Source organism: Pogona vitticeps, chromosome 4 (genome assembly GCF_051106095.1).
Source record: "Pogona vitticeps strain Pit_001003342236 chromosome 4, PviZW2.1, whole genome shotgun sequence".
NCBI lineage: Eukaryota > Metazoa > Chordata > Lepidosauria > Squamata > Agamidae > Pogona > Pogona vitticeps.
In genome coordinates, this window is record NC_135786.1 from 191,535,079 (window position 1) to 191,559,750 (window position 24,672).

Below are 24,672 nucleotides of genomic sequence, written 5' to 3' on the forward strand. Positions count from 1 at the left end.
CGTCCTTCATGTCCTGTGGTACTCCACCTTCTCTCCAGCAAAGAGAAAAGAGTTCGTACAGCTCAGTGGTGATGATCTCTTTACAACACTTCAAAACTTCAACGGGGATGTTGTCCTTTCCAGGTGCCTTGCCAGAGGCAAGGGAATCCAAGGCTGCTTTTATTTCTGCTAAAGTTGGTTCACTGTCCAGCTCTTCCAAGAGAGGCAGGCACTCAATGTTATTTAGTGCCTCTTCCGTTACTACATTCTCTTTAGAATATAGCTCAGAGTAGTGCTGTACCCAGCGTTCCATCTGCTGTGCTCGATCCTGGATGATCACGCCTGTAGTAGACTTCAAAGGAGCAGATTTCTTCTGTATTGGACCTAAAGCCTGCTTGATACCATCATACATTCCCTTGATGTTACCTGTGTCCGCTGCTATCTGTATCTGAGAGCAGAGCTGAAGCCAATAATCATTGGAACATCTCCTGGCAGTCTGTTGGACTTGGCTACGAGCAGCTCGAAGAGCCTGCAAGTTGTACTCACTAGGACAGGCTTTGTATGCTGCTAGAGCTCTCCTCTTATCCTCGATGGCTGGAATCAGCTCCTCTGAATGGGCTTCGAACCAGTCAGCCGTCTTTTTGGTCTTCTTGCCAAATGTGGACAAGGCAGTGTTATAAACAGCGTTCTTGAAGTGTTCCCATCGTTCAGGTGCATTCACATCAGCCGGGCCTGGAAGGGTTTCCTGAAGCGCTTGGGCAAATTCCTCCACTTTTCTTTGATTGCGAATCTTGCTGATATCTATACGTGGTTTTCCTTCCTTTTTAGTGTGATACAATCTCTTTGTTTGCAGTTTTATTCTGCTACACACCAGGGAATGATCAGTGTCACAATCAGCACTCTGGTAACTGCGTGTGATCGTAATACTAGATAAGCTAGAACGTCTAGTGAGGATCAAATCAAGCTGATGCCAATGCTTCGATCTTGGATGTCTCCAGGAAACTTTGTGTTGAGGCTTTGTATTAAAGAATGTGTTGGTGACACAAAGACCATAATAACAGCAAAACTCCAGCAAACGTTGGCCATTTTCATTCATCTTCCCAATGCCAAAACGGCCTAGACAGGTGGGCCAAGAGTTGTGATCAGCACCAACTCTAGCATTAAAGTCTCCGAGAATGAACAGCGGCTCTCTCTCAGGGACGTTTTTGATAGTAGCTGCCAAATCGTCATAGAATTTGTCTTTGACTTCTGTTGTGGATGACAGTGTTGGTGCATATGCACTGATGAGGGTGACCAGTCCCGCTGATGAGTGGAGCTGCAGAGACAGGATTCTTTCACTCCCCACAGTAGGTGGAACAATGGATCTCAGCAGAGTATTTCTGACCGCAAAGCCAACACCATATTCCCTGGTCTCGTTCAATGGTTTTCCCTGCCAGAAGAATGAGAAGTTTTTTTCTTTGACAGATCCCATGTCTGGCAATCTCGTCTCTTGCAGGGCAACAATGTCCATCCGCAGTCTACTCAGTTCAATGTCGATAACAGCTGTCTTGCGCACGTCGTCTATTTCCTGCAGGTTGTCAGAAAAGCCAGGGGTCATTGTCCGAACATTCCAGGTTCCCAACTTTAGGGCAGATGTTTTCTTTTGATTGTTGCGTGGTGCATGGTTATTGATCTGTTTTTCGGCTCTCTGACCATCAGAAGTAGTCCCTGGCATCATGCTCTGTGCCAATCGAGCAAAACGTATAACCAGTAACTGCTAGTTCCTGTGTTATTTCGACACTGTATGCAAAGCTGGAGTGTCCTCTCCAGAGCACGAAGCCTGGGTAGAATAATATGGAGGATAGGCTGTTACCCAAGCAGCAAATCCCCCCTCTCCACGTCACTGAAATAGTCCAATGGAGAGGCAAGAGCCAATACAACTGGTTCCAGCGACGTCGCAGGAGTTGGCAGAACAACACGAACTGTCTACGGGACTCCGGCTCCGGATTTTGCCTCGAGGTTATCTCCTGAAGCCTTTTCCATGAGTGGATATAGCCACAAGGCAGTGGAGGTTTGAAATCAGAGTTTTCCTTCTCCTAGATGGGCTGCCTTACATGGCTGACGAGTCCCACCTACCCGGCCTGCTCCCTAATAGTGTGGAAGTATGATCCTACTCCTGAAACATTCCTGCCGCCAGGTGTAAGAAATACTATTTGGCTATCCTATTTAGCAGATTAAAGTAAAAAAATAGAGTGAGAGGATTTCGCGCGCCGTTAGGCGCGCGCTTCTGCAGGCACTAATTTAAAGCCAAAGCCCCGCCCCCTCAGACCATGTGGTCAAAGGGTCAGCCTACCAGGAAGAACTCACCAACTAAAATGGCCCCCAAGCACAGCTCCCTCCTGCCTCTGCTTCCTCTTCAGGAAAGGGGCTTAGAGCTTCTGCAGGCACTAATTTAAAGCCAAAGCCCCGCCCCCTCAGACCATGTGGTCAAAGGGTCAGCCTACCAGGAAGAACTCACCAACTAAAATGGCCCCCAAGCACAGCTCCCTCCTGCCTCTGCTTCCTCTTCAGGAAAGGGGCTTAGAGCTTCTGCAGGCACTAATTTAAAGCCAAAGCCCCGCCCCCTCAGACCATGTGGTCAAAGGGTCAGCCTACCAGGAAGAACTCACCAACTAAAATGGTCCCCAAGCACAGCTCCCTCCTGCCTCTGCTTCCTCTTCAGGAAAGGGGCTTAGAGCTTCTGCAGGCACTAATTTAAAGCCAAAGCCCCGCCCCCTCAGACCATGTGGTCAAAGGGTCAGCCTACCAGGAAGAACTCACCAACTAAAATGGCCCCCAAGCACAGCTCCCTCCTGCCTCTGCTTCCTCTTCAGGAAAGGGGCTTAGAGCTTCTGCAGGCACTAATTTAAAGCCAAAGCCCCGCCCCCTCAGACCATGTGGTCAAAGGGTCAGCCTACCAGGAAGAACTCACCAACTAAAATGGCCCCCAAGCACAGCTCCCTCCTGCCTCTGCTTCCTCTTCAGGAAAGGGGCTTAGAGCTTCTGCAGGCACTAATTTAAAGCCAAAGCCCCGCCCCCTCAGACCATGTGGTCAAAGGGTCAGCCTACCAGGAAGAACTCACCAACTAAAATGGCCCCCAAGCACAGCTCCCTCCTGCCTCTGCTTCCTCTTCAGGAAAGGGGCTTAGAGCTTCTGCAGGCACTAATTTAAAGCCAAAGCCCCGCCCCCTCAGACCATGTGGTCAAAGGGTCAGCCTACCAGGAAGAACTCACCAACTAAAATGGTCCCCAAGCACAGCTCCCTCCTGCCTCTGCTTCCTCTTCAGGAAAGGGGCTTAGAGCTTCTGCAGGCACTAATTTAAAGCCAAAGCCCCGCCCCCTCAGACCATGTGGTCAAAGGGTCAGCCTACCAGGAAGAACTCACCAACTAAAATGGCCCCCAAGCACAGCTCCCTCCTGCCTCTGCTTCCTCTTCAGGAAAGGGGCTTAGAGCTTCTGCAGGCACTAATTTAAAGCCAAAGCCCCGCCCCCTCAGACCATGTGGTCAAAGGGTCAGCCTACCAGGAAGAACTCACCAACTAAAATGGCCCCCAAGCACAGCTCCCTCCTGCCTCTGCTTCCTCTTCAGGAAAGGGGCTTAGAGCTTCTGCAGGCACTAATTTAAAGCCAAAGCCCCGCCCCCTCAGACCATGTGGTCAAAGGGTCAGCCTACCAGGAAGAACTCACCAACTAAAATGGTCCCCAAGCACAGCTCCCTCCTGCCTCTGCTTCCTCTTCAGGAAAGGGGCTTAGAGCTTCTGCAGGCACTAATTTAAAGCCAAAGCCCCGCCCCCTCAGACCATGTGGTCAAAGGGTCAGCCTACCAGGAAGAACTCACCAACTAAAATGGCCCCCAAGCACAGCTCCCTCCTGCCTCTGCTTCCTCTTCAGGAAAGGGGCTTAATTTGCAGGGCATATTCAGCATATGCCCTGCAAATTAATCCAAATTAAACAATTCTATTGTAAGGGGTTTGCTCAATATCAATATAGGCTGGGTTTGGATCATATATAACATACATTTGGTAGTAGCTGGATCAAAATCTAAAGAGATTTTTCCTATTTTTAGTACATTTAAAATCAGAGTAGCACATTTTGTTCTTGGCCTCTTCAAAAGTGCTCCTTGGGAATTTTAAGTTATCTTCCTCAACCTGACACTTCCTAGATTTACACTAATCATAAAGTCCAAATTCCTTAATCACAACTTGCGTGATTAAGTTTTTTCACTGATCTGCCACATTTCTTCTCCATTTGCCAGCCTCATCTATATCTAGAAACATTTGTGGTGTTCACTTACCCTTCAAATACCTTGAATTGTATAAAAGTGAATGGCATACTATCAAAATGCCTCAAAATGTCTTTAAATGCTCTTTTAAAATAACTTGAAAATGGCTAAAATACATTACTCATTACTGTACAGTGAAACAGCAAATGTAGTTACCACTTGTTACATTATTTTTGAAAAATGATTCTATTATGTTCTCATTGCTGAAAAAGTAACATGTTATAGGCAACTGTATCACTTTGATTTATTACTTCCCATCTGTACACAACTCTGAATCCTCATGTTCAACAGGTACATTCAGGCATTAACACTGAATCATATATTACTGCCATAGACAACTCACGATCAGAGGAAGCCCACTCTAAATCTGAGGATGGGGCACCTTCCTGATTGGTCTGTGAGCAACTGATTTAGTGCTACAAGAATTAGTCTCTGGCTTCTTCTGTTTCTACCATGGGCATAGGAATGAGGTCAGAGAAATCCACTCCCATTTTCATTTCATCCAAACCAGCATTAAATGTTGAATATTAAAATTATGCTTTGTCTAAATATTTTTTATTTGCCATATTTACAGAAATCATAGTTAAGACTAAGTTCATTTTCAGATTGTCAAAAAGCCAAAATGGGTTTTGCAGAAAATGAAAAAGAAGATGATGTTCCCTCTTTTCTCCTTGCCATCCCATTGGAAAGCAGAGGTTCATCCACACACCACGGAGATAGTTTAGTGTTCTATGCAGACCAAGCCAATGAGCCCCCAAATTTTTCCTCACTTTCATCACTCTTTGTTTCAGCAAATGTACAGTCCTGTAGACTTGCCTCTGCCTTTGATGTGTATACATCCTTCCCATCTACAAAAAATCTTGGCTTTTAAACAAGATCACATCTCTGGATTTATATTTGTACTTAAATAATTTTATTTCATTTGGTAACCAACTTTGGTATTTAGGAGGAGCAGATATACTTTATTTAGCAGTTTCTCTCTTTGCCTTTGAAGAGATGGAAACTAAAGACAAAAGTTTTTAGGACATTTACAAATCGTATGACACAACCATTGTTGTTTGTGATATAAATACTCATATCTTTTGTTTCACTATCATTATTTGTCACACAAATTTGTAGATATTTGAAATGCTAGAAAATATGACTACCTTGCTTGATCAAAGATTACAGATAGACAAATGAAAGGCTGCATCTTGCCTCTTTCAATGTCCTGCTACTCCACATCATTATCTTCTGTCTTCAGCATGCAATATTAAAATGAAAATAAAAACAATTGTTCCTTTCTTTCCGTCTTCTTAAGCTACCTAAAGTTTTCTTCGAGGAAGATGAAATATTGCTACAGAAGGTTGTGGGTGAACTGGACCTCATGGGATCAGATGATAATGTTTTCATTTTATTCTATCTCAGATTTAGAAAGTCCAATATTCCTCGCATGGAGATACCCTGCTTGTTGCAAAATAATATGACATCTTATTTATTTATTTATTTATTTATTTATTTATTTATTTATTTATTTATTTATTTATTTATTTATTTATTTATTTATTTATTAGATTTCTACACTGCCAATCTAGACCAAAGGTCTACTCTGTGCAACATTAGCAATTTTAAAAAACAGACCATAAATCCAAGATGGCAAAAATATAGAATTTAAGATACGGCAGGAGGGAAAGCCTGCCCAAATAATCAGGTCTTAACTTTACTCCTGAAGACACCTAGACAGGGAGCCAGGCAGATCTCCACAGGCAAGTTGTTCCAGAGGCAAGAGGCCACTGCTGAGAAGGACCGTTCCTTCTTCTTTCCTTCCAGACCTCCCTCGGCATTCAGCTCCTCAGCCGCCCAGCCTGGCTGGCTGGAATGAGTGACTCTGGCAGAATTGGGTGGGAGGAGGTTCTCTGCCAGATATTGAGGTCCTAAACTGTTTAGGGCTTTATATATTATTGTTTGGACTTTGAAATAAATACAGAAGCAAATGGGCAGCCAATGAAAGGTGGCCAGAGTAGGGGAAGTATGACGGTAGTCTTGCCGCCATATTCTGCACCACCTGGAGTTTCTGCGTCAGTCTCAAAGGCAACCCCACATAGAGTGCATTATAGTAGTCTAATCTCGAGACTACGTGCACATGGACCAAAGTAGTGAGTACTCCACATCAAGATAGGGATGCAGATGGGCAATCTGCTGAAGATGGAAGTGTGCAGAATGGACCACTGATGCCACCTGAGTTTCCATGGTGAGCACGGGGTCCAGATGTACACCCAAGCTGTGAACCTCACTCTTGGTGTTAAGAATCACACACACTCAAAAGAGAAGGAGTTTCTGGGTCACCCACCCAAAGGACCTCCATCTTGCCCGGGTTCAGCCTCAGTCCATTCTCCTGCATCCATTGCTGAACGGCCCCCGGGCAGCACTCAAAGGATGAAACAGCATCCAGTGTTGTTGGAAAAAAAGGAGATGAAGAGCTGAGTATCATCTGCATACTGATGACACAAAGCCCCACATCCCCTGATGACCGCTCCCAAAGGCCACATATAGATGTTAAACAGCACTGAAGAGATGACCGAGCCCTGTGGAACCCCACAATTGAGGCTCCATGGGGCCGAAAAGCTCTCTCCAATCTGCACTCTCTGGGGATGGTCCTCCAAGAAGGAACAGAGCCAGCCAAAAGCCAAGCCACCAATTCCCAACTTGGAGAGCCTACCCAGGAGGATACCATGGTCGATGGTACACAAAGATCTAAATTTTTGCATGGAGCTAACACTAATGGAAGATAGACCCTAGGTCATGTTAATCTACATTACACCCCTTGTTTTGTATTTAAAATGTTATGAAATAAAAACTTTGTACAAATGAACACAGAGAAGTAGATGAAAATATTTATGTCTGGATCTAGTTGGTATTTCTAACTTGAGTAGCCCTGTTGGCTCAATGGAATTTACATAAGTATTGAGTCACCATTCAGAACTTGTTTAATGTGTCTACCCTAATTTGGAATGCCCATTGGATTTACAGCATACAAAGTATGATATTAGCACTATAGCTGTTGTCTAAAATATGTATAAATTATTAATTGCACCAGAGACCTGAACACAGAGAGTGGATTAAATATTTGGAGGTGAGTCCTGGTCCATTCACCACACATTCTCTCAAATACTATTCACACACTTCATTCATATACCACTCTCTCATACATATACTATACACAGATATATACTTCACAGTCACTGTGATATTGCTGTCTCCACCTTCCTTCCTTCCTTCCTTCCTTCCTTCCTTCCTTCCTTCCTTCCTTCCTTCCTTCCTTCCTTCCTTCCTTCCTTCCTTCCTTCCTTCCTTCCTTCCTTCCTTCCTTCCTTCCTTCCTTCCTTCCTTCCTTCCTTCCTTCCTTCCTTCCTTCCTTCCTTCCTTCCTTCCTTCCTTCCTTCCTTCCTTCCTTCCTTCCTTCCTTCCTTCCTTCCTTCCTTCCTTCCTTCCTTCCTTCCTTCCTTCCTTCCTTCCTTCCTTCCTTTCACTGCCCCATTAGTGAATTCACAGTTCTCTCAGTAGTGTACAAACAAACAAAACTCCACAATCTACACCCATTTCATTCCCATAAAAATATAATGTCTTAATCAAAATGGTGAGCGACCTCACTGATGAGGGCCACCTGCAAGGAAAGACGGTAGAGTGGAGGCCAGGTTTTATGAGGAAGACCGGGATGACTCGGGCTTCCTTCAAGGAAATTGAGAAAGAGACAGAAACTCTGGAGGAAATGTGTGGAGAGGCTGTTGAGGCTTGGGATCCCCAGTTCTGTGCTTCTGCTGTGGTGGAGCATGACTGGGAAGAGGAAAGCCTGGCTGGAGTGCCTGAGCCCCACCAATTGGGTAGGAAAAGGACAAAGGACCTGGAGCGAGGTTCCAGGAACTTAATGCACCTCTGACATGACCTTGATGCTTACATTGTTCAACAGAAGCCACAGTATCCACTCTGACTCAACTGGAGTGTTGGCAATGAAAGCACCAGTACAAGAGATAGAAGAGGCTTCAAGAGGAGCAGGCACCAATAACCCCCACCCAGATCTACCAGCTATCCTTCAAAAGTTTTTGACCAGGGCTGAGACTCATCCTCCCCTCTCACTTTCAGAGACCAGGACTCTCTGGGCACCCTATAACTTTAACAGGGGCCACTTTTGAAAGGAGATTCCCTGGGGTACTAGTGCTGGAAACTCAACCCTCCAGGAAGTTCCCAGAGGTTGTTGAGGAAGCTAGCTTACCTTGGTTATGAGATGTTTCTTAGGACCCTCAAGGCAACTGTGAGATTTCCAGGAGTAGAAGTGAAGAGCATCTGGTTGTGTTTTTTGTTTGATTGTTTGTTTACACTTTTCACTGATGGGAAGGTGTCAGTAACAGTGCTAATCTGTCCTTCCAAACAGCAAAGCAAATGCAGTCAATGAAATATTTGAGGAGAGGGCTCTCCCATGTTTCTGATGTCAAAATCAACTGATCTGCTCATTATCTAAGAGAGTCTGTAATATTCTCCTTTGAGATCCAAAGTTGTCTATAACCGCAGCAATATCCTCCTTCAAAGCCAAAGAAAACGCAAGCAAGAGAATGTTTGGTGAGAGATGAACCCTCCCATAGTTCTCTAAGAGCTGGAAATTATTTTAAAGGAAATATTAAGGCTGTTTTCAAGGCATTTTCACAGAATTTGTTGTTCTCCTGACAATCCTAAGGTGTTAAATAAAGTAAAAGAAACTAACTGAAAGGTAAGCAGTGTGACAAGTAATATGAACTACTTTTTCAGCTCTGTAATGAGTAGTGCCAATGGCCTACTTTCTAAATACTGCAATTGTGTAATGGTAATGAATTACTTTTAAAAGGAAACTTTCCAAGCTCTGGAACATAGTTTAATATCACAGAGGGAAAAAGTCCACATTGCTCAAACCTAGAGATAGACATGAACTGGTGATCCATGCCAGTTCGTTTATTGGCCAGATAAATGTTCAGTGCTTGTAGCCCTATCTCCTCCAGCAGGTGCTCACTAGGAGGCAGTGCCCAGATGATGCAGGGCAGGGAAGCCAGGGTGCTCTGAGTGGGCACCTGCTGGCAGAAGTGGGGATTCAAAGCACAGAGTATCTGTTTGGGCCAACAAACAAATTGGCAAACATTGCTGAACTGGCAGTTTTTACCCATCTCGACACATCCATGTTTCAGTCTTTCTTTTCTCTAAACAAGGAAAGGCTCAGGACCATCTTTATAAGGCTAGCATTATTCCATGGAACACTACTTGGAGGCTATATAATGTCTTTGTAATATTCTGCTTACTTTTAACATGTTTAAGAAGCAAGTTACTATGGGAAGAACAGAGAAAAAAGGAAAGAGAACACAGAGAAATCGTAGCACAAATACCAGTAATTTTTCTAATGTGTTCTGATGATAATGTGTTCAGTTGAATTGTGTGAATGATGTTTTCATTTAAACTGACTTTTTCATTCCTCACCAATATTATCTCTTTTCATTTCTTCTTTGGACAACATTTCTTTAGAAGAAACCATATTGGCTGTGTAAGATTCTGGAACAGCTATTGTTTTATTTATTGTTGAAAGAGTAAAGGGAAATCCTATGGTGAGCTGGTAACTATCAGTGTCCATAGCTGAGAAAAGAAGACTTGATGGCTTATAACATATAATATGGTACCAGGGAATATGTCCAACTCCTCCTCCTGGCACATTTAAGCAAGAGGACAAGAAAGCAGAAGTAGTTTTCTGGTATATAATTTGCATGGGGCGTAAATGTGGGTAGGGGGCATGAGTGTGCATGCAAGCTTTACTTCCAAAATTCCTTCCTCCCCCCAAATTCCTACCCTACCCATGGTGAACTGGAGGGATTGCAAGATGCTTCTACTTATGTTTCAGCTTGAACACTCAAGGAGACTTCTACATGCATTCTGGTGAACATGGGTAGATGCTACCCTGCAGACTTTGTAGCTCCACATCTAGGGTGAGGCGTATTTAGGACAGAGAGAGGGATCCTTCATCCCACTTTTAGCCTTCATTTGAGCAGGATATATGCCTCTGTAAAACATTGCAGGCTTACATTCTGGTATCCTTTCCCTCACATTCCTTCATGTAGGGCCTGCCTTCCCATTAGCCTGATTGAAGCGGTGGCCTGGTGTGCTGAGGCCCTGGGACAGCAAGTTTACCACCATTCATCCATGCTGCTCTGGAGGGCTGTTGTTTTTCCACAAAGCTCTCAAGAGCTGGATTTCATCTTTGGCAGTCATGGCCACTGCCATTTCCCTCCCAAAGTAGAACTAAGCAGCAGCAATGGATATCAAAGGATGACAACGACCATAACCCTGCACTGACTAATTTCAAAGGTAGCCTGTACTGTATATAGCCATCTCTTTCTACATTCTCTTTAATGTCAGGCCATGAGAAGTCTTTGAGCCAGGCAATGGGAAATGTGGCTTACGAAATCACTTATGCAGGACGTATTCCAGGCCATCCTCTCCGTACCACCTGGCTCGAGAACCTGTCACAACCCAGCTTTAAATTAACTTTGGAAAGAGATGGCTGTCCATGACACAGATAACTTCTGGAAATGGAAAAGTGACAGCTGCTGAGACTGCCTGCTCCACTTTTTCATCACCATAATTGTCACTGCCATCATCATCACCACTACTTTCATCACCTGCTACTGCCACCATAGTGTTATCCTAAAGGAAGCCCTTTTACTCTGTTTTTTGGTGGTAGGGGTGGGGAGATGAGTATTGCCACCTTGCTTCCTCCTTTTTCCCCTCCAGAAAAGTGGGTACAGCAGCAGCAACATCTGTTGGAAGCAGCCTTTCAGTTCCCGCCTGAGGCAGGAGAGTTGTTCTGCCCTTCATTGCAGAACAGCAGCAGTTCCCTAGCACTCATGTGACACAACGTAAACGGGATGCATTGGGTGGACTTCTAAAGCACCTCATTATAGAACCCATGTCTTCCCATTTATTTTTGGCCTTTGCTTCTGTGTGTCCATCTTTGTAAACAACCATTGTACCTTTAAAGCTCTAAGATTAAACTGCAGTCTCTTGTTCCACTGAGAGAAATTCAGAGATGTTGGCTCTAGAGGTTCACCCCCCCCCAAAAAAAACACCTTCCTGTGAGCAAGATCCATTTCTCTTTCTGAGATCCATTTCTCTTTCTGAGCAAGTTTAGTTAGGAATCTCAGGGGGAAAAACAACTCTTTCTTTTCAGCCAGTCATGAAATGTTTCTGGTTAAAAGCACCAGGGGCAGGGGTAGGAAAAGGGGGGGGGGAAGCATAAATACTTTGAAAACAATAAAGGTAAAAAAATACTTGTTAATGATCTGTCTTTTTCTCTGGTTTCTGGGCTGATAACCTGTTGCAAAGTTTTGAATTTCTGGTAAAATTCTCTTTTTGCTGCACATTAGTATTGAGATCCACATTGGAGAATAACAACAAAATTCTCCAGAGTCTGTTGCTTTTTTCTTACCTGGCACTTAAAGTTTCAATAACTCTGCCTGAGTCATTTTAGGAGAAAGAATAAACAATATTTCTTTACTTACAGCTACTTGAGATTGCAGACTTGTGTATGCTTCTGTCTTTACTGCAAACGTACTAGCAACCAACCAAATAGATCAACAACAAACAACTGCCAGGAACTGACCAAAAAGAGAAATAACACTCTGCAGAGAGGTGAAGCTCTCTTTGAATTTCAAAAGCTGGAATGATTGATTAGTGCTGGAAAAATTACAATCACCCCAAACTAGAAAAAACCTTCCTAGTCACTTAAGCTACAGACAGCATGTGAGGTTGTACATAAATCTCCATGAGTCCCTGAGTTTTGCTACAGACAGACTGCAGCTGAGGTGGGGATCTGGAGCTGGAAGAGGCAAGCCCTTTGATATCCAGAGAACTGTCGAGATTGGAAAGAGATGAAAGTCTGGAAGTAGGCACTCTCTCAGTCTTTTCAAGCCTGGATTTCCCACAGCTTAAGGGACAAGCAATTCTCACAACCATGAACTGAGAGGAAGATAAGATAATAAGATGAAATAATTTACATGACCATGAAACATGAAGATACTCTTATAGATGTTTGACTGCCATTTCCTGTAAGGGGGCATGTGAAGCTCCACGGTCAGGCACAGTTGGGAAGCCCAAACCCAACGAGTCCTTTTAACAGTTGAAAGAACTACACTGTGGTCCAGGAAAAGAGTAAAAACAGCCAGCAACTCACCAGTGGATCCTAATAGACTAAAATATTTACAGTACAGAAAAGGCTGAAACTCTCTGTGCTCCACAAAATGACCAGACTGGTAGAAGAGGGACAATGTAGTCATCCATTAATTTTCATTAATAAGATCAAGCCAACAGTTCTGCTACTGGATTTCTGCCATTATATACTGTATTGGTACATTTGGGTTTCCAAAAAGCTTTTGGCAAAGTTCCATATCAAAGTATTGTTAAGTAAATTTGACAAAGAAAAAGAGAAGTTGCAACTAGTTCTAAAGGGACAGGAAGCAGGAGGTATGAATAAACTGCCTGTTATAAGGAGGAGCTCCAAAGAAGTGATATTGAGATTGTTGTAATTTAATTTTAATAAATTACTTAAAGATGATAGTGAGGTAGCAAGGTTTGTAGTAACACTAAATTATTCAAGATGCTAAAATTTAAAGCAAACTCCTAAGAATACCAAAGCAATTTCTGTGGATCTGGAATGATTTCAGATAGAGTTTTCATTGTACAATCACCTGCATCATTCATAGAATTTAACAGTGGATTGAAATGACAGTGTCTTCCACTTTGTAATCTTCATGAACTTTCCAACCATTTCTTCCACCTTTTTCTTATCATACAAAATCCCTTAAAGAGAGAAAGACTGAACAGATAGATCTAAAGTGTCCTTTGATTGGCAGAATTAGCAGCCATCCAGCCGGTGCCATAAAAATTAGGAAGAAGTGAATTCAGTGCAAGTGATTGTAATGGGCAAATAACGATAATTCTAATAAGAACGTTAATGTAGTGTATATACTTAAGAGGCAAAAAATAGTTGTAACAATTGAGATAATGCTTCTTGGCCTATAGATCAAAACATCGACTGAGCCTCCATGTGGAAGAAATCAAAAATATTCTATATTGGAAATTATTAAGAAAATGGCCGGGGGAAAATGCAAGTAGTACAGTACCCCTATGTAAAGCCACTGTATGACGGAACTGATTTTTTAAAAACATTTCTATTGTTTTCCTCCATAAAGAAAGCATAGTCAAGCAGGATTAGGTACAAAATCACCAGGAGAAGGGGTGAAGTCTTAAGGATAAAGAAAAGGTAAGAATTTGGGGCTTTCAGTTTAGAAAACAAATAATCAAAGTGGGAGATATTGGTGGTTTACAACATTATGAATAGTCTTGAGAGAGTAAACATTGTTCTTTGCCTCTCAAAACACTGGAACTTGAATGCTTACAATGAAGTTTATCAACAATAGTAGTGCCAACAGAGACAAAAGAAGTACTTCACACAACACAGAGTTAATTTGTGGAATTCACTGCCAAAATGTTGACATGGCCACTTGCATAGCTGGATGTATACCACTCCATGAAATGTAATTCTATCCTTGCTTTAGCTGTAGTTTAAGAATGGTGATTCCATGATCAGAGTCATGATAATTCCCTCTAGCAGTAAACTCGGGGGAGGGGTGGTACAAAATAATAAAATAAAACCAGGCCTCTGGAAGCAAGAGGGAGATGTCAGGATTTTTAGGTGGGTCAGGATACACAAGTAGCAAAAAGCAAACCAATCCATTAAGGGCTGAGCATGCTCAGTATTAAAATAATGTTAAATATCAGCTAGAAACAGGGGGGAAAATACACAATGAAAACCAGGGGAATGGAGTGGGATGCTCTTTTAGAGGAATTTAAAGCAAGGATACAGAAGAACTACAAGATGAATGCTTTTGTCATCTCTGCCTGATGTGGAATCCAAGTTCCATCTTGTTGGCATTCTGGCTTTGTGAGCCATACACAGAACATTTGCCCCAAATTTTGAACTGTCTGCCATAATCCCAGGTGTTATACGTACCTTCACTACTTGCTAAAGAGTTCTGGAGAAGGAACCACTTCATTTTTACAATACTTTTCCTTTGTTTTCTAATGCTTTTCAAAAGCTGCATCCATTACCAAAATTTTCAACCATGTAAAGAAGTATAGTGAAGGATAATTGTGTGAATATAATTTAGTTTGATAATGGATCAGGGCGATCCACAAATTACATTTTTTTAAAAAAGTTGATAACCTACGTCAGTGTTCTGAAGAGATCTAGAGAACAAAACAAAGATGAAGTGAAGATAGGTTATGAAATGTAGCCAGTGTGAGTCTCTTAGGAATAACACCATAGAAGTTACTGACTGACTGCTATAATATAAATCTCAGTTTTCTTTTCCACAACTGGGACCCAAGATGGCTTACAATATAATTAAAACAGAATATAAGGGACAATTTGAAGAATGTATTTTATATACAGAATGTGTAAGAATCCTATATCCCCCCCCCCCTTTCTCAGTTTTTTGTACACTGAACTTATCTGGTCATGAAGCATGATATTCCAATCTACAATAGTCATTAAGAAAAAGGAAGTGGCAGTTATTTAGGGAGTTGCCTTATATCAAGTTAGAATGGTATTATTTTGCTCAGTATTACTTACAATATGTGGACTTTGCTAAGTAGGAAGCTCAGTAATGCCATCATTTCAAATCTAGCAGCAAATCTCCACAATCTGGTAGAAGATACAAAGAACTCATCCTTCAAATTTTACATGAGAACTATGTTCTCTAGCATGGACTGAGCTACCACAGAATTTTTTAAAAATGAAGCCCAGGATGCATATTTTTAAATCTTCAGTAACATTTCTTCATAACGATACTACCGTACTTCATGCATGTAGACACTTGTAGCATGTTGTATATTTAAATTTTCCTAACATGCACATCACAAGTTTCAGTAATATTTAAAGCAGACTGTAAATTGAAGAGAAATATCTGTTTAGATACATGCTTTCACATTTGTAACTGTTTAGGTGAAATTTATTTATTTATTTATTTATTTATTTATTTATTTATTTATTTATTTATTTATTTGATTTCTATCCCGCCTATCTAATCAATTAAGATTACTCTAGGCGGCTTACAACAATAGAGCAACAACAATATAGTTAAATACAATTTTACAAAAGAAAAGTTGCAACAGATTGGGAGAGAACTAGGGAGTAGAAGGAAAGGGGAATCAGGAACTGACAAAGGGGAAGGCCTGCCGATACATCAATGTTTTTAGTTGTTTTTTGAAATTCGGCAATATTTAGTAGCCTGGTTCTACTCATTTGTACATGGGATAGAGGGGTATGCATCTGCAACAGCATCATACTCCTCAGCTATTTTACAATGTCTGTAAGCTAGCCTTTGAAACTGAAGCACTTCTAATGCCAGAATAGGCAGGCTTTAGACCTAGCAAGAGCTGTATGGCTCAAAACTAGGGATGGGGATGACTCATGAAGCACAAAGTTGCCCCCATGAAGTGAAGAATAACGAATATATTCATTGATTCATGTGTGGGGTTATTAAAAAAAAGAAAACACCCCTGCTGCCACTGCCACCCCCCACTCCCACCGACACCCCACCCCACCAACACCCCCTTACCGTAATTGTCACCACCGCTGCCAGAGTCTCCATCCGCAGCCACAGCGTGTAAAAGGGGAAACCGCCCTTTGCAAAGATGGTGGCTGTGGCTTCATTTAGGGTAGGGAAACTGCAGTTGCCATCTTTGCAAAGGGCAGTTTCCCTTTTTACACGCAGTGGCTGTGGAGGCCTGATGGAGACTTCGGCAGTGGTGATGACAATTACAGTAAGGAAGGGGTGGGGGCTAAGGTAGGGGCAGGAAGGGGTGGGAGTAGGCTGTGGGGGTGGGGGGCTGTGGGGATGAGTGGCTGCCTATTGGCCTGCCAATCGCCTGATTGGTGGCTGTTACACAGAATGAGAAGAAAAGACTCCCTGGAAAAGACCCTGATGTTGGGAAAGTGTGAAGGCAAGAGGAGAAGGGGACGACCGAGGATGAGATGGCTGGACAGTGTCTGTGAAGCAACCAACATGAACCTGACACAACTCTGGGAGGCAGTGGAAGATAGGAGGGCCTGGCGTGCTCTGGTCCATGGGGTCACGAAGAGTCGGACACGACTAAACGACTAAACGAATGAAACGACGCAGAATGATGATGATGATGATGTTTTTGTTACTGTTGTTGTTACTACTACTACAAAGGGACAAATAAAATGGGGAAATATTCATCCCCACAAATATGAAGGGACAAATATTTAATGGATCAGTGATTTTCCACAAATATCACAACTCGTTTTTTTATTCATCCCCATGTCTACTCAAAACCTATTTCTAACCAAGCGTATAGAAGATGGTTTTGAAACACATAAAATAACTGAGCAGCATTTGTCAATTTTACAGTGGCATATGATACTGTCCAGCATCAACTACTGCTCAAAAAGCTCTACCTTCTTACTAAAGATCGCTGTTCTACTTCAGAACCAAAGATTCTTTGTTGCATTTCAAGGGAGAAACAGTTGCTGGAGAAATCAAAGGAACAGTCTCCCACGGAGTGTCTGGCACCATTACTTTTCAACATTTACTCAAATGATCAACTGACATTTCCATACTCCAGGAGTTTCATCTGTGCTGATAATCTTGTCATGAAAGTCCAGGGAAAACCTTTGAGACCATGGAGCCCCAGCTAACCTCTTGACTGAAAGATCCTTCCTTATATTATAAAGACAACCAGCTGAAACCAAACTCTTTAAAAACACAGGCTTGTGCCTTACACTTAAAGAAAAGTGAGAGGAAACTGCAAGATTTTGGAACATTGTCCTACCCCAAAGCATTTGGGCATTGCTCCGGATCAAACTCTGACCTTCAAAAAACATCATATGAACACCAAACAGAAAGTTGCTGCAAGAAATAACTTACTTAGGAAACAAGCTGGATCAGGGTACACAGTTACAAGCAATAAGAACAACAGCTTGTGCTACGCCACAGAAGAATATGCTAGTGGTATGTGGTATAAATCAGCACATGCCAAACAAGTGGATGTAGGACCAAACCCATCCACTTAATGGACACCAGCCCACTAAAGTCAAGAAAATATTTTCTGCACACATCCCAAGTTCTCAATATTAAACCAGAAGATGCTAGTCTAAACCTATGGAGAGCAAAAAAAACAGTACACCTTGGCGAATGTATGAACATTGAAGAGTGTCTCCCACCAGGACCAGAATCTTGCTGGGCCATCTGGAAGCACTTAATAGACTTCAAAGCAAGTAGAAAGATCAAAGAATAATCAAATAAAATGGGGATCCTTGAATACAGGACAAATTTTCTGTGACTGTGGAGAAATTCAATCAATGCAGTACTTATGTGCATGCAGTATATGCCCCACTATGTGTACAAAAGAAGATCTAGCAAATAGCCAAGATAATACTGTTCAATTAGCCTGCTTCTGGTCAAAAAATAGCCTAATTATCCTAACAGTTCAATTTGTTTTTAATTTTGCCTATATTTCATATGCATCCATAATTTTAAATTGTACAACACTGTTATACAAATAAAGAATATCACAATGCCACTGATACACTAGCATAAACTGATACATAGTTGCATTGCCTCCTGGCACTCCTCATCCCAAATCAGAGGTAGCTAATTTTGGCCTTGCGAGTGCTATGAACTAGAATTCCCAACAACCCTACTCAGCACAGCTTTAATGAATATATGCCTGTTGGTAGCCGCCCAGAGTGGTAGAATATACCAGATGGGCGGGATATATATATCCCGCCCATCTGGTATATAATAAATAAATAAATAACATATAAATAAATAAATAAATAAATAAATAAATAAATAAATAAACAAACAAACGAACGAACGAACGAACGAACGAACGAACGAATAAATAAATAAATAAATAAATAAATAAATAACAAGAAGTGATGAAAGCTGTAGTTCAAGAACATCTGGAGAGCCACCGTTGCCCACTCATGTCTTAAACACTAATGTAACAATGCAGCAAATCAGGAATGGCCCATTAATCATATAAAGTAGTACGCGTTTTCCTTTCTAAAGATTAACTTAAAGTTGCGATTCCTCAAACATTTTCCTGAGGACAGCCAAAATATTGGTATGCAGAATTCATTAATCAGTCTTTTTATCAGTACACACCTCTTAGCCATAACAGGCAAAAACATAAGAAGAAAAAAATAAAGTAGACAAAAACATTGCGGTATCTAAAAGACTGTTATATTTTAATGTGAGCTTTCATAGACAGGTCCATTTCCTCAGATAGTAGCATAAATCCACACATGTTATACCCCAAAATTAGCAGGGTATACACTGAGAGCCAAAATAACTGTCTGCTTTGACAGGCTAATGACCACCTGCACTTCATTCTGCACCCTGTCCCTGCACCCTAACTCAAGCCCCCACCCATAAATTCTACACATATACATTAATTATAATGTGTACACTCAAGGCTATAGCCTTGAGGAACTTATGACCCAACTTTGTTCCAGTTCTTATATGAAAATGAGTATGTGCTGATACATTTTAGAACAAAGAAGATAGTTTTTGTTTTCATGTGAAGAAAGAGCATCCATGAAGATGTTACAAAGTTTTTGTCCAATCACATTCTGTTAAAGTTAATTTTGTAGCCTGTGTGACATTTGTTATTAAACACTTGTCTAAATAATAAAGAAGTTTTCTTTTCCATAACTTCTGCAGAATTATAGTTATCCAGCTCATAGACACTGTCATTAAATAAATATTAAATAGTAATGGTAATATATGTTATATATATTCTGAATATAAGGTGCAACATTCTATAACTCTTCCACCATTACCACTTGACAATACAGCCTGTTTCTTCTTTCTAAGTTTATTCTGAGACAAAAAAAAACCCCTCACTGAGAATTCAAGAGATCTCCAAGTAACTATTCACAAAGTTATTATATAGTTTATTAAAACTTAACACAACGTTATGGTAGCAGTATGTGATTTTGAGTAGCAACCATTAAAACTTTGTACTAATTATTGCCATGCATTTGGCATATTTCTCTCTAATGCTTTTATGTATAACCTCTTACTAAGATATCATTCAAAGTACATCTTGGGCTCAGTGAAAAAGAACAGATGTCAAAAATGGAAACACAGTTAAGAACACCAGAGGTATATTGTTCATTGAACTGTGTACATACAATATATATTCTGTCTGTTGTCCCACAGTAGATCTAAAATGGCTGTACTGGAGGATGTTGTTGCCTGGTGACCAAGAGTGCATCTCCTGCACCACAGAGGGATGTGAACACTGGAGGACTGATTTGCTCCTGTTGCGCTCCAGAATATTGAACACTGAAATAAATTAAATCTACATTCAGTGAGTTAAAGATTCTCTTTCTGTGCATGCCATTTAAACCAAATATGGGCCTGTACTCTAGAGATGTTCACCAGGCTTTCAACAACAAAACAAGATGGAATATTTGACCATTTTATAAACAGACAAGAATACTGCTACTGTAAGCCTGTAAGTTATTTTTGCTTCAATGAAATCTGTTTTGCTTGTCTAGTCTGTTCTGGTGCAAACTCCCACCTGCTATCAGTCTCTCTTTCTTTCATTAAAATCAAGTAGTTAATTAGCCCCAGCCTGTCCTCTCCCCTTCTCTCTTTCCTTTTAATGCAGCAGTAATGATGTCTAATTACCAGCAGCAGTGGATTACAGAACCTTCAGGAGCAAATCTCTCTGGTTGACAGCAGAGCTAAGCAACAAGCCTTAGAGCTTCAAAGAGAGAATAATTCTGGACAGTAAAGATGGCTTGATTCATAATTTATTTTTTCAATCCAATGCCTTTGGGCTTAAAACTGTAACTTTGTGTATCACGTTTACACTATGGGTGTGCCTAAACTGGGCAGAATTTATCAATGCTGATTTTACATTGAAATATATTTTATCTACAGCAACTTTTCAAGGGGTAGAAAAAGTTTTTAATTATACAAAGGGAAAGTTATTGTCTTTGCAATGTAGCAGCTGAAATGTCTGTGACAACACTTTCAGGAATGGTGGAAGCAACAGTCAGTCAAGAGAGCTTAACGAGGAGTGATCGTACATGACTGAACACTGATATGGATACTATTATCTGGGAATTGATGAGAAGTGGTTTGCCAGAAGCAGACTGATGTTATATGTTATTGGTGTCAATGAATGAAGATGGATGATTTCACGTACATTTTAATTTCAAGAGGATATCTAAACCCCCATTGCAGTCAATTATAGATACACATGAACTGCAGTATTCCTAGTACCTTCCCACTTGTTTTCAGGTAGACCTAAAACCATCCACTTCTTTCCAATGGATATTAATAAGTTTGAGATAATATGAAAGATTCTCTCACATACTTGCTTATTTTAATTTGGGGCACTAAGTATATTCAGACTATGTCTGAAGTTGTCCTAAACTTTTTTGACTGGACAGATGGCATTAAGTCTAAAAACCACAGATTTCAACGCATCAACTTTGAATATTACTAAGTCTTGATCCAATCCTCAACACTAAACATAGTTATTCAAGGAATCTTGGACAATACTACAGAGTAGCGCACATTGGGCATAAATCTATGCACACTAAGGTATGATCACATCCCTGTCAGCCCTGGATTATGGTCACTGAAAGGAGAATAAAGATATGATGAAGGCTCCAGTACTTTGGCCATCTCATGAGAAGAGAAGACTCCTTGGAAAAGACCTTGATGTTAGGAAAGTGTGACGGCAAGAGGAGAAGGGGATGACAGAGGATGAGATGGCTGGACAGTGTCTGCGAAGCAACCAACATGAAATTGACACAACTACGGGAAGCAGTGGAAGATAGGAGGGCCTGGCATGCTCTGGTCCATGGGGTCACAAAGAGTCGGACACGACTAAATAACTAAATGACAACTACGATGAACATTCATTCCCAAGATTATTACTATATTCCTGTGCACACCTACCTGGGAGAGAGTCCCACTGACATCTGGTAAACATTCACAGGTTGTGTTCCAGTTGTAGGGTTTTTTAAAGACCTTAAAATATGTGTGTACTCTATTTGTAGTTGTTTTAATCCCACAGTTCAAACACACAAACAGTTAAGTGAAACCTTTAGTAAGGAAATATATCAAGAGAGGTTCCAATCACAGAAAGTGACATAAGCATGAACCAAATGAATGGAAACATGCACTTACTGTATAATAGCATGAAAGTCATTGTGATAGATAGACCCTTGCCTCTATTCCAGTAAATGGAAAAGTTAATAAAAATAACTAAAGATACAAAAATATAAAGAAAATAATAGTTCAGGTAATTTTTCTTTAATTTTTTTTAATACTGTACTTCAACTTTCTGGTGATTATTATTTGAAATATTGTGACCAGAGAGCTTCAAACTAGATGTAGGCGATGATGGATAGAAATTTACACAGAAAGAATCCTAAGTGGATTGCTCCAAAGTCACAAAAGTTTTATAAAGTAAAACGCATTGCCCCAACAAATAGCTGAAATTCTCTGATCATTGGAACCAAAGACAACAACAGTACTTAAAATATTCTTCTTGCAGCATAACTTCACACTTCAAACTAGTTATAGTATTATATACAATACATGAAAATTGTCTTTAACTAACCATATATATAGGCATAGAAAAATATCTTGATTTGTTGTAGAATCCAAGTATTCCCCTGTAAGGTATATGCTCCACCACACCTTTAATACTTTTTAAAAGAATCTTATTATCTCATGCCCACATTATGTTTTTCCCCTAGCCCAACCAGAGATTGCACAGAAAACAAAAACTTGTTCCACCAAACCAAAACACCAAAGGTAGGGATTGTTTTCATTACACACATTTGCACAAATCAAGGCCAGGGTTAAGGCTCAGAAAGCAAGAAATACTGAAGGAGAGGAAAAGGCAAACCTACTTGTAACCAACAGTTCCCATCTTCTGAACCAGGAAATCCTTCCTTCCTTCCTGCCACCACCACCATCACCATCATAACCCAGCATAATAGCACTTCTGCTCTATGATCTGCAGCTAGATTTCCAGCCTGAACTGCTGGAAGGCTCGCAAGCAGGACTTCTGGGCTGGTATCAAGTGAGACAGTGCAAGTGAGTGCGAGAGAGCGGCGCGAACGATTCCCCCATTTGGTCATGTGCAAGCCTACGGCTCTTTTGTTGCTTGCCCTGCCATCCGCTCTCTGCAGCCAGCCAGGCATGTCCCCGCTGCACAAGGGATGGGGGGTCTAACAATGAAGAAAAAGAAGCCCATCCATCTCGGGGAAACCCCCAAACCAAAGACGGTTTGGCTTTGTGCCAATAACGATCCCCTCCGCTCTGCCGATCCAAAATTGCCTCGTGCGGGTAGCGAGTAGCTGCAGGAAAAGCCCTCCCCCCCCCCCTTCCTTTTTTAGCCCCGGGGAAATGGGGCTAAAATAACATTAGAGACCCTCCCGCACAACACAGGCATATATGTACAGAAAAGAAGAAGAGAGGTGTGGGGGGGGGAGCAGCAGGAGAGATTTCGTAGGGGGGGCAGGGTGGTGTTTTGTGCATGAGAAAGGGAAGCATCACAAAGCCCTGAGCAGTAGAGAAGATGCCAGGCAAATGCAACATGGGTGGGTGGGGGGAGCGCGATTGGAAAGGAGGAGGAGGAGGAGGAGGAGGAGGAGAAAGAGCGAGAGCGCCGCCTGAGCCAACTCAGGGGGTGGAAGTGGCAGCTATGTGGCGGCAGCGGCTCTTCACTCTTTCCCCCTGACGTGGCTACACAACAAGACTATTTATCTACTAACCGTGGTCTTGACTGGCACGTAGAGCACTTGCTTCCCGCCGCCGCCGCCGCCGCCGCCTGCAGCGGCGGTGGTACCACCACCACCACCACTGACCTCCTCCGGATTGCCAAGCTGGAAGCCTTTGGATTTGACCCAGAATTTGAATTTGGCATTATCCGTGGAGCTGGTCTCGGAGCCGTTCAGGAGCTGGACAATCCGCTCGTATTTTTTACGGGTCACCGTTTTAGTTTTACCCGAGTCCCCGTAAGTCCTGAGACACCAGTCCTGAAACTGGCGATACATGTCCCGGTCGCCGGTCTCCATAATCCCCCTGAGAGAGAGACTGAGAGAGAGACTGAGAGAGAGAAAGAGAGAGGCAAGGCTCCTAAAGCGGATCTGCGAACGGATCTCCCACACCTCCAAGGCACCTGTTCACCCCGGGTACATAGAGACGGAAGCCTCCACAACCAAGATCCAGGGAGAAGAAAGAGGTCCCGCGGCAAATCACACCCCAGAGAGAGAGGGGCTGTTGGGGTGGGCTTTCCCCCGCTGCTGCTGTTGCTGCTGCTGCTGCTGCTAAGCCTTCTTCTTGGATGGTGGAGCAATGAAGGTGGATGAGGGGGGCTTGGTGATCAGTTCAAGAGTGACTCACCAGTCCCGATCATTTTTCAACTTGATCTCCACCTCGAAACCAGGCGATCAGGTCTGGCGGGGCTTCCCTTCCCCTTTGACGGTACGTGATCTTTCCCTTTAATATGGTGCGAAGCAGGACTATCCCAATGTCTCCCACAGCAGCGGCGCCTCTTCCCCCCCAAGAGAGCCGTGCCTCTGTGACATCGAAGAAAAGAGAGCCCTTAGCTTCTCGAAGGGAAAAAAAGGACCGAGATAAAATAAAATATCATGGAGTCGGATTCGTCTTTCTTGGGCATCAGCTTCAGCCCGGATGGTGCAGGTTGGAGGGGGGGGGAGAGAGAGAAAAGCCCACCCTCCACCCTAGCCAGCCAACCCTCGGCAGCCTTCCTGTGTCTGTCCTGGAGGACCCTGCTTCTCCCTGAAGTAGGCTCGCTCTGTGCGTGTGTGTGTGTGTGAGTGCGTGTGTGCAGGATGGAGGAAAACGCTGAAGGGCAAACTGGCCTCTTTTCCCCCCTTTATTCCATCCTACATCTCCATGCTTTGGGTGTGAAGCTGTTGGTGGGATAGAAAGTTCTTTCCTGCCTAACAATTCCAGGGCTCATCATGGAGAGAAATCTCGGCAGGTCATTTCAATTCGGCTCACAGGATTTGTGGAGGTGGGGAAGGAGAGAAAATCATACTATAGCGGTTCTTCCTTTCTTAAATAACAAGAAAAAAAGAATAATTTTGAAAAGACAGTCCTTTCATAATATCTAAAATTCAGCTTTGGGACCAAAGGAGGGCGAGCTCAGTCCCAGGAGGATGTTGGCCAAGGGATGGCGGCTGTCGGTCGGGCTCCGCGTAGAATTATGACGGTGCTCTTGCCTATCGATGTCGGGCTGGTCCATGCCTG

At 42.3% G+C, this 24,672-nt stretch overlaps 1 protein-coding gene across 4 annotated transcripts in view; it reads right to left on the minus strand.

The window, feature by feature from the left end:
* Positions 1-23,865, minus strand: part of NOL4 (nucleolar protein 4) — a 216,107-nt gene extending 192,242 nt beyond the window's left edge. For 2 of the 4 annotated variants that reach the window (XM_020790952.3, XM_020790950.3), the window contains exon 1: positions 23,169-23,865. In XM_020790952.3, the coding sequence (XP_020646611.3) occupies positions 23,169-23,471 (303 nt within the window). In that variant the 5' untranslated portion in view covers positions 23,472-23,865. Of the gene's footprint in view, positions 1-22,301; positions 22,877-23,168 lie in introns of those variants that run through there. The other 2 variants (XM_020790949.3, XM_020790951.3) reach the window with 2 other exon arrangements.
* Positions 23,866-24,672: the final 807 nt, after the last annotated feature.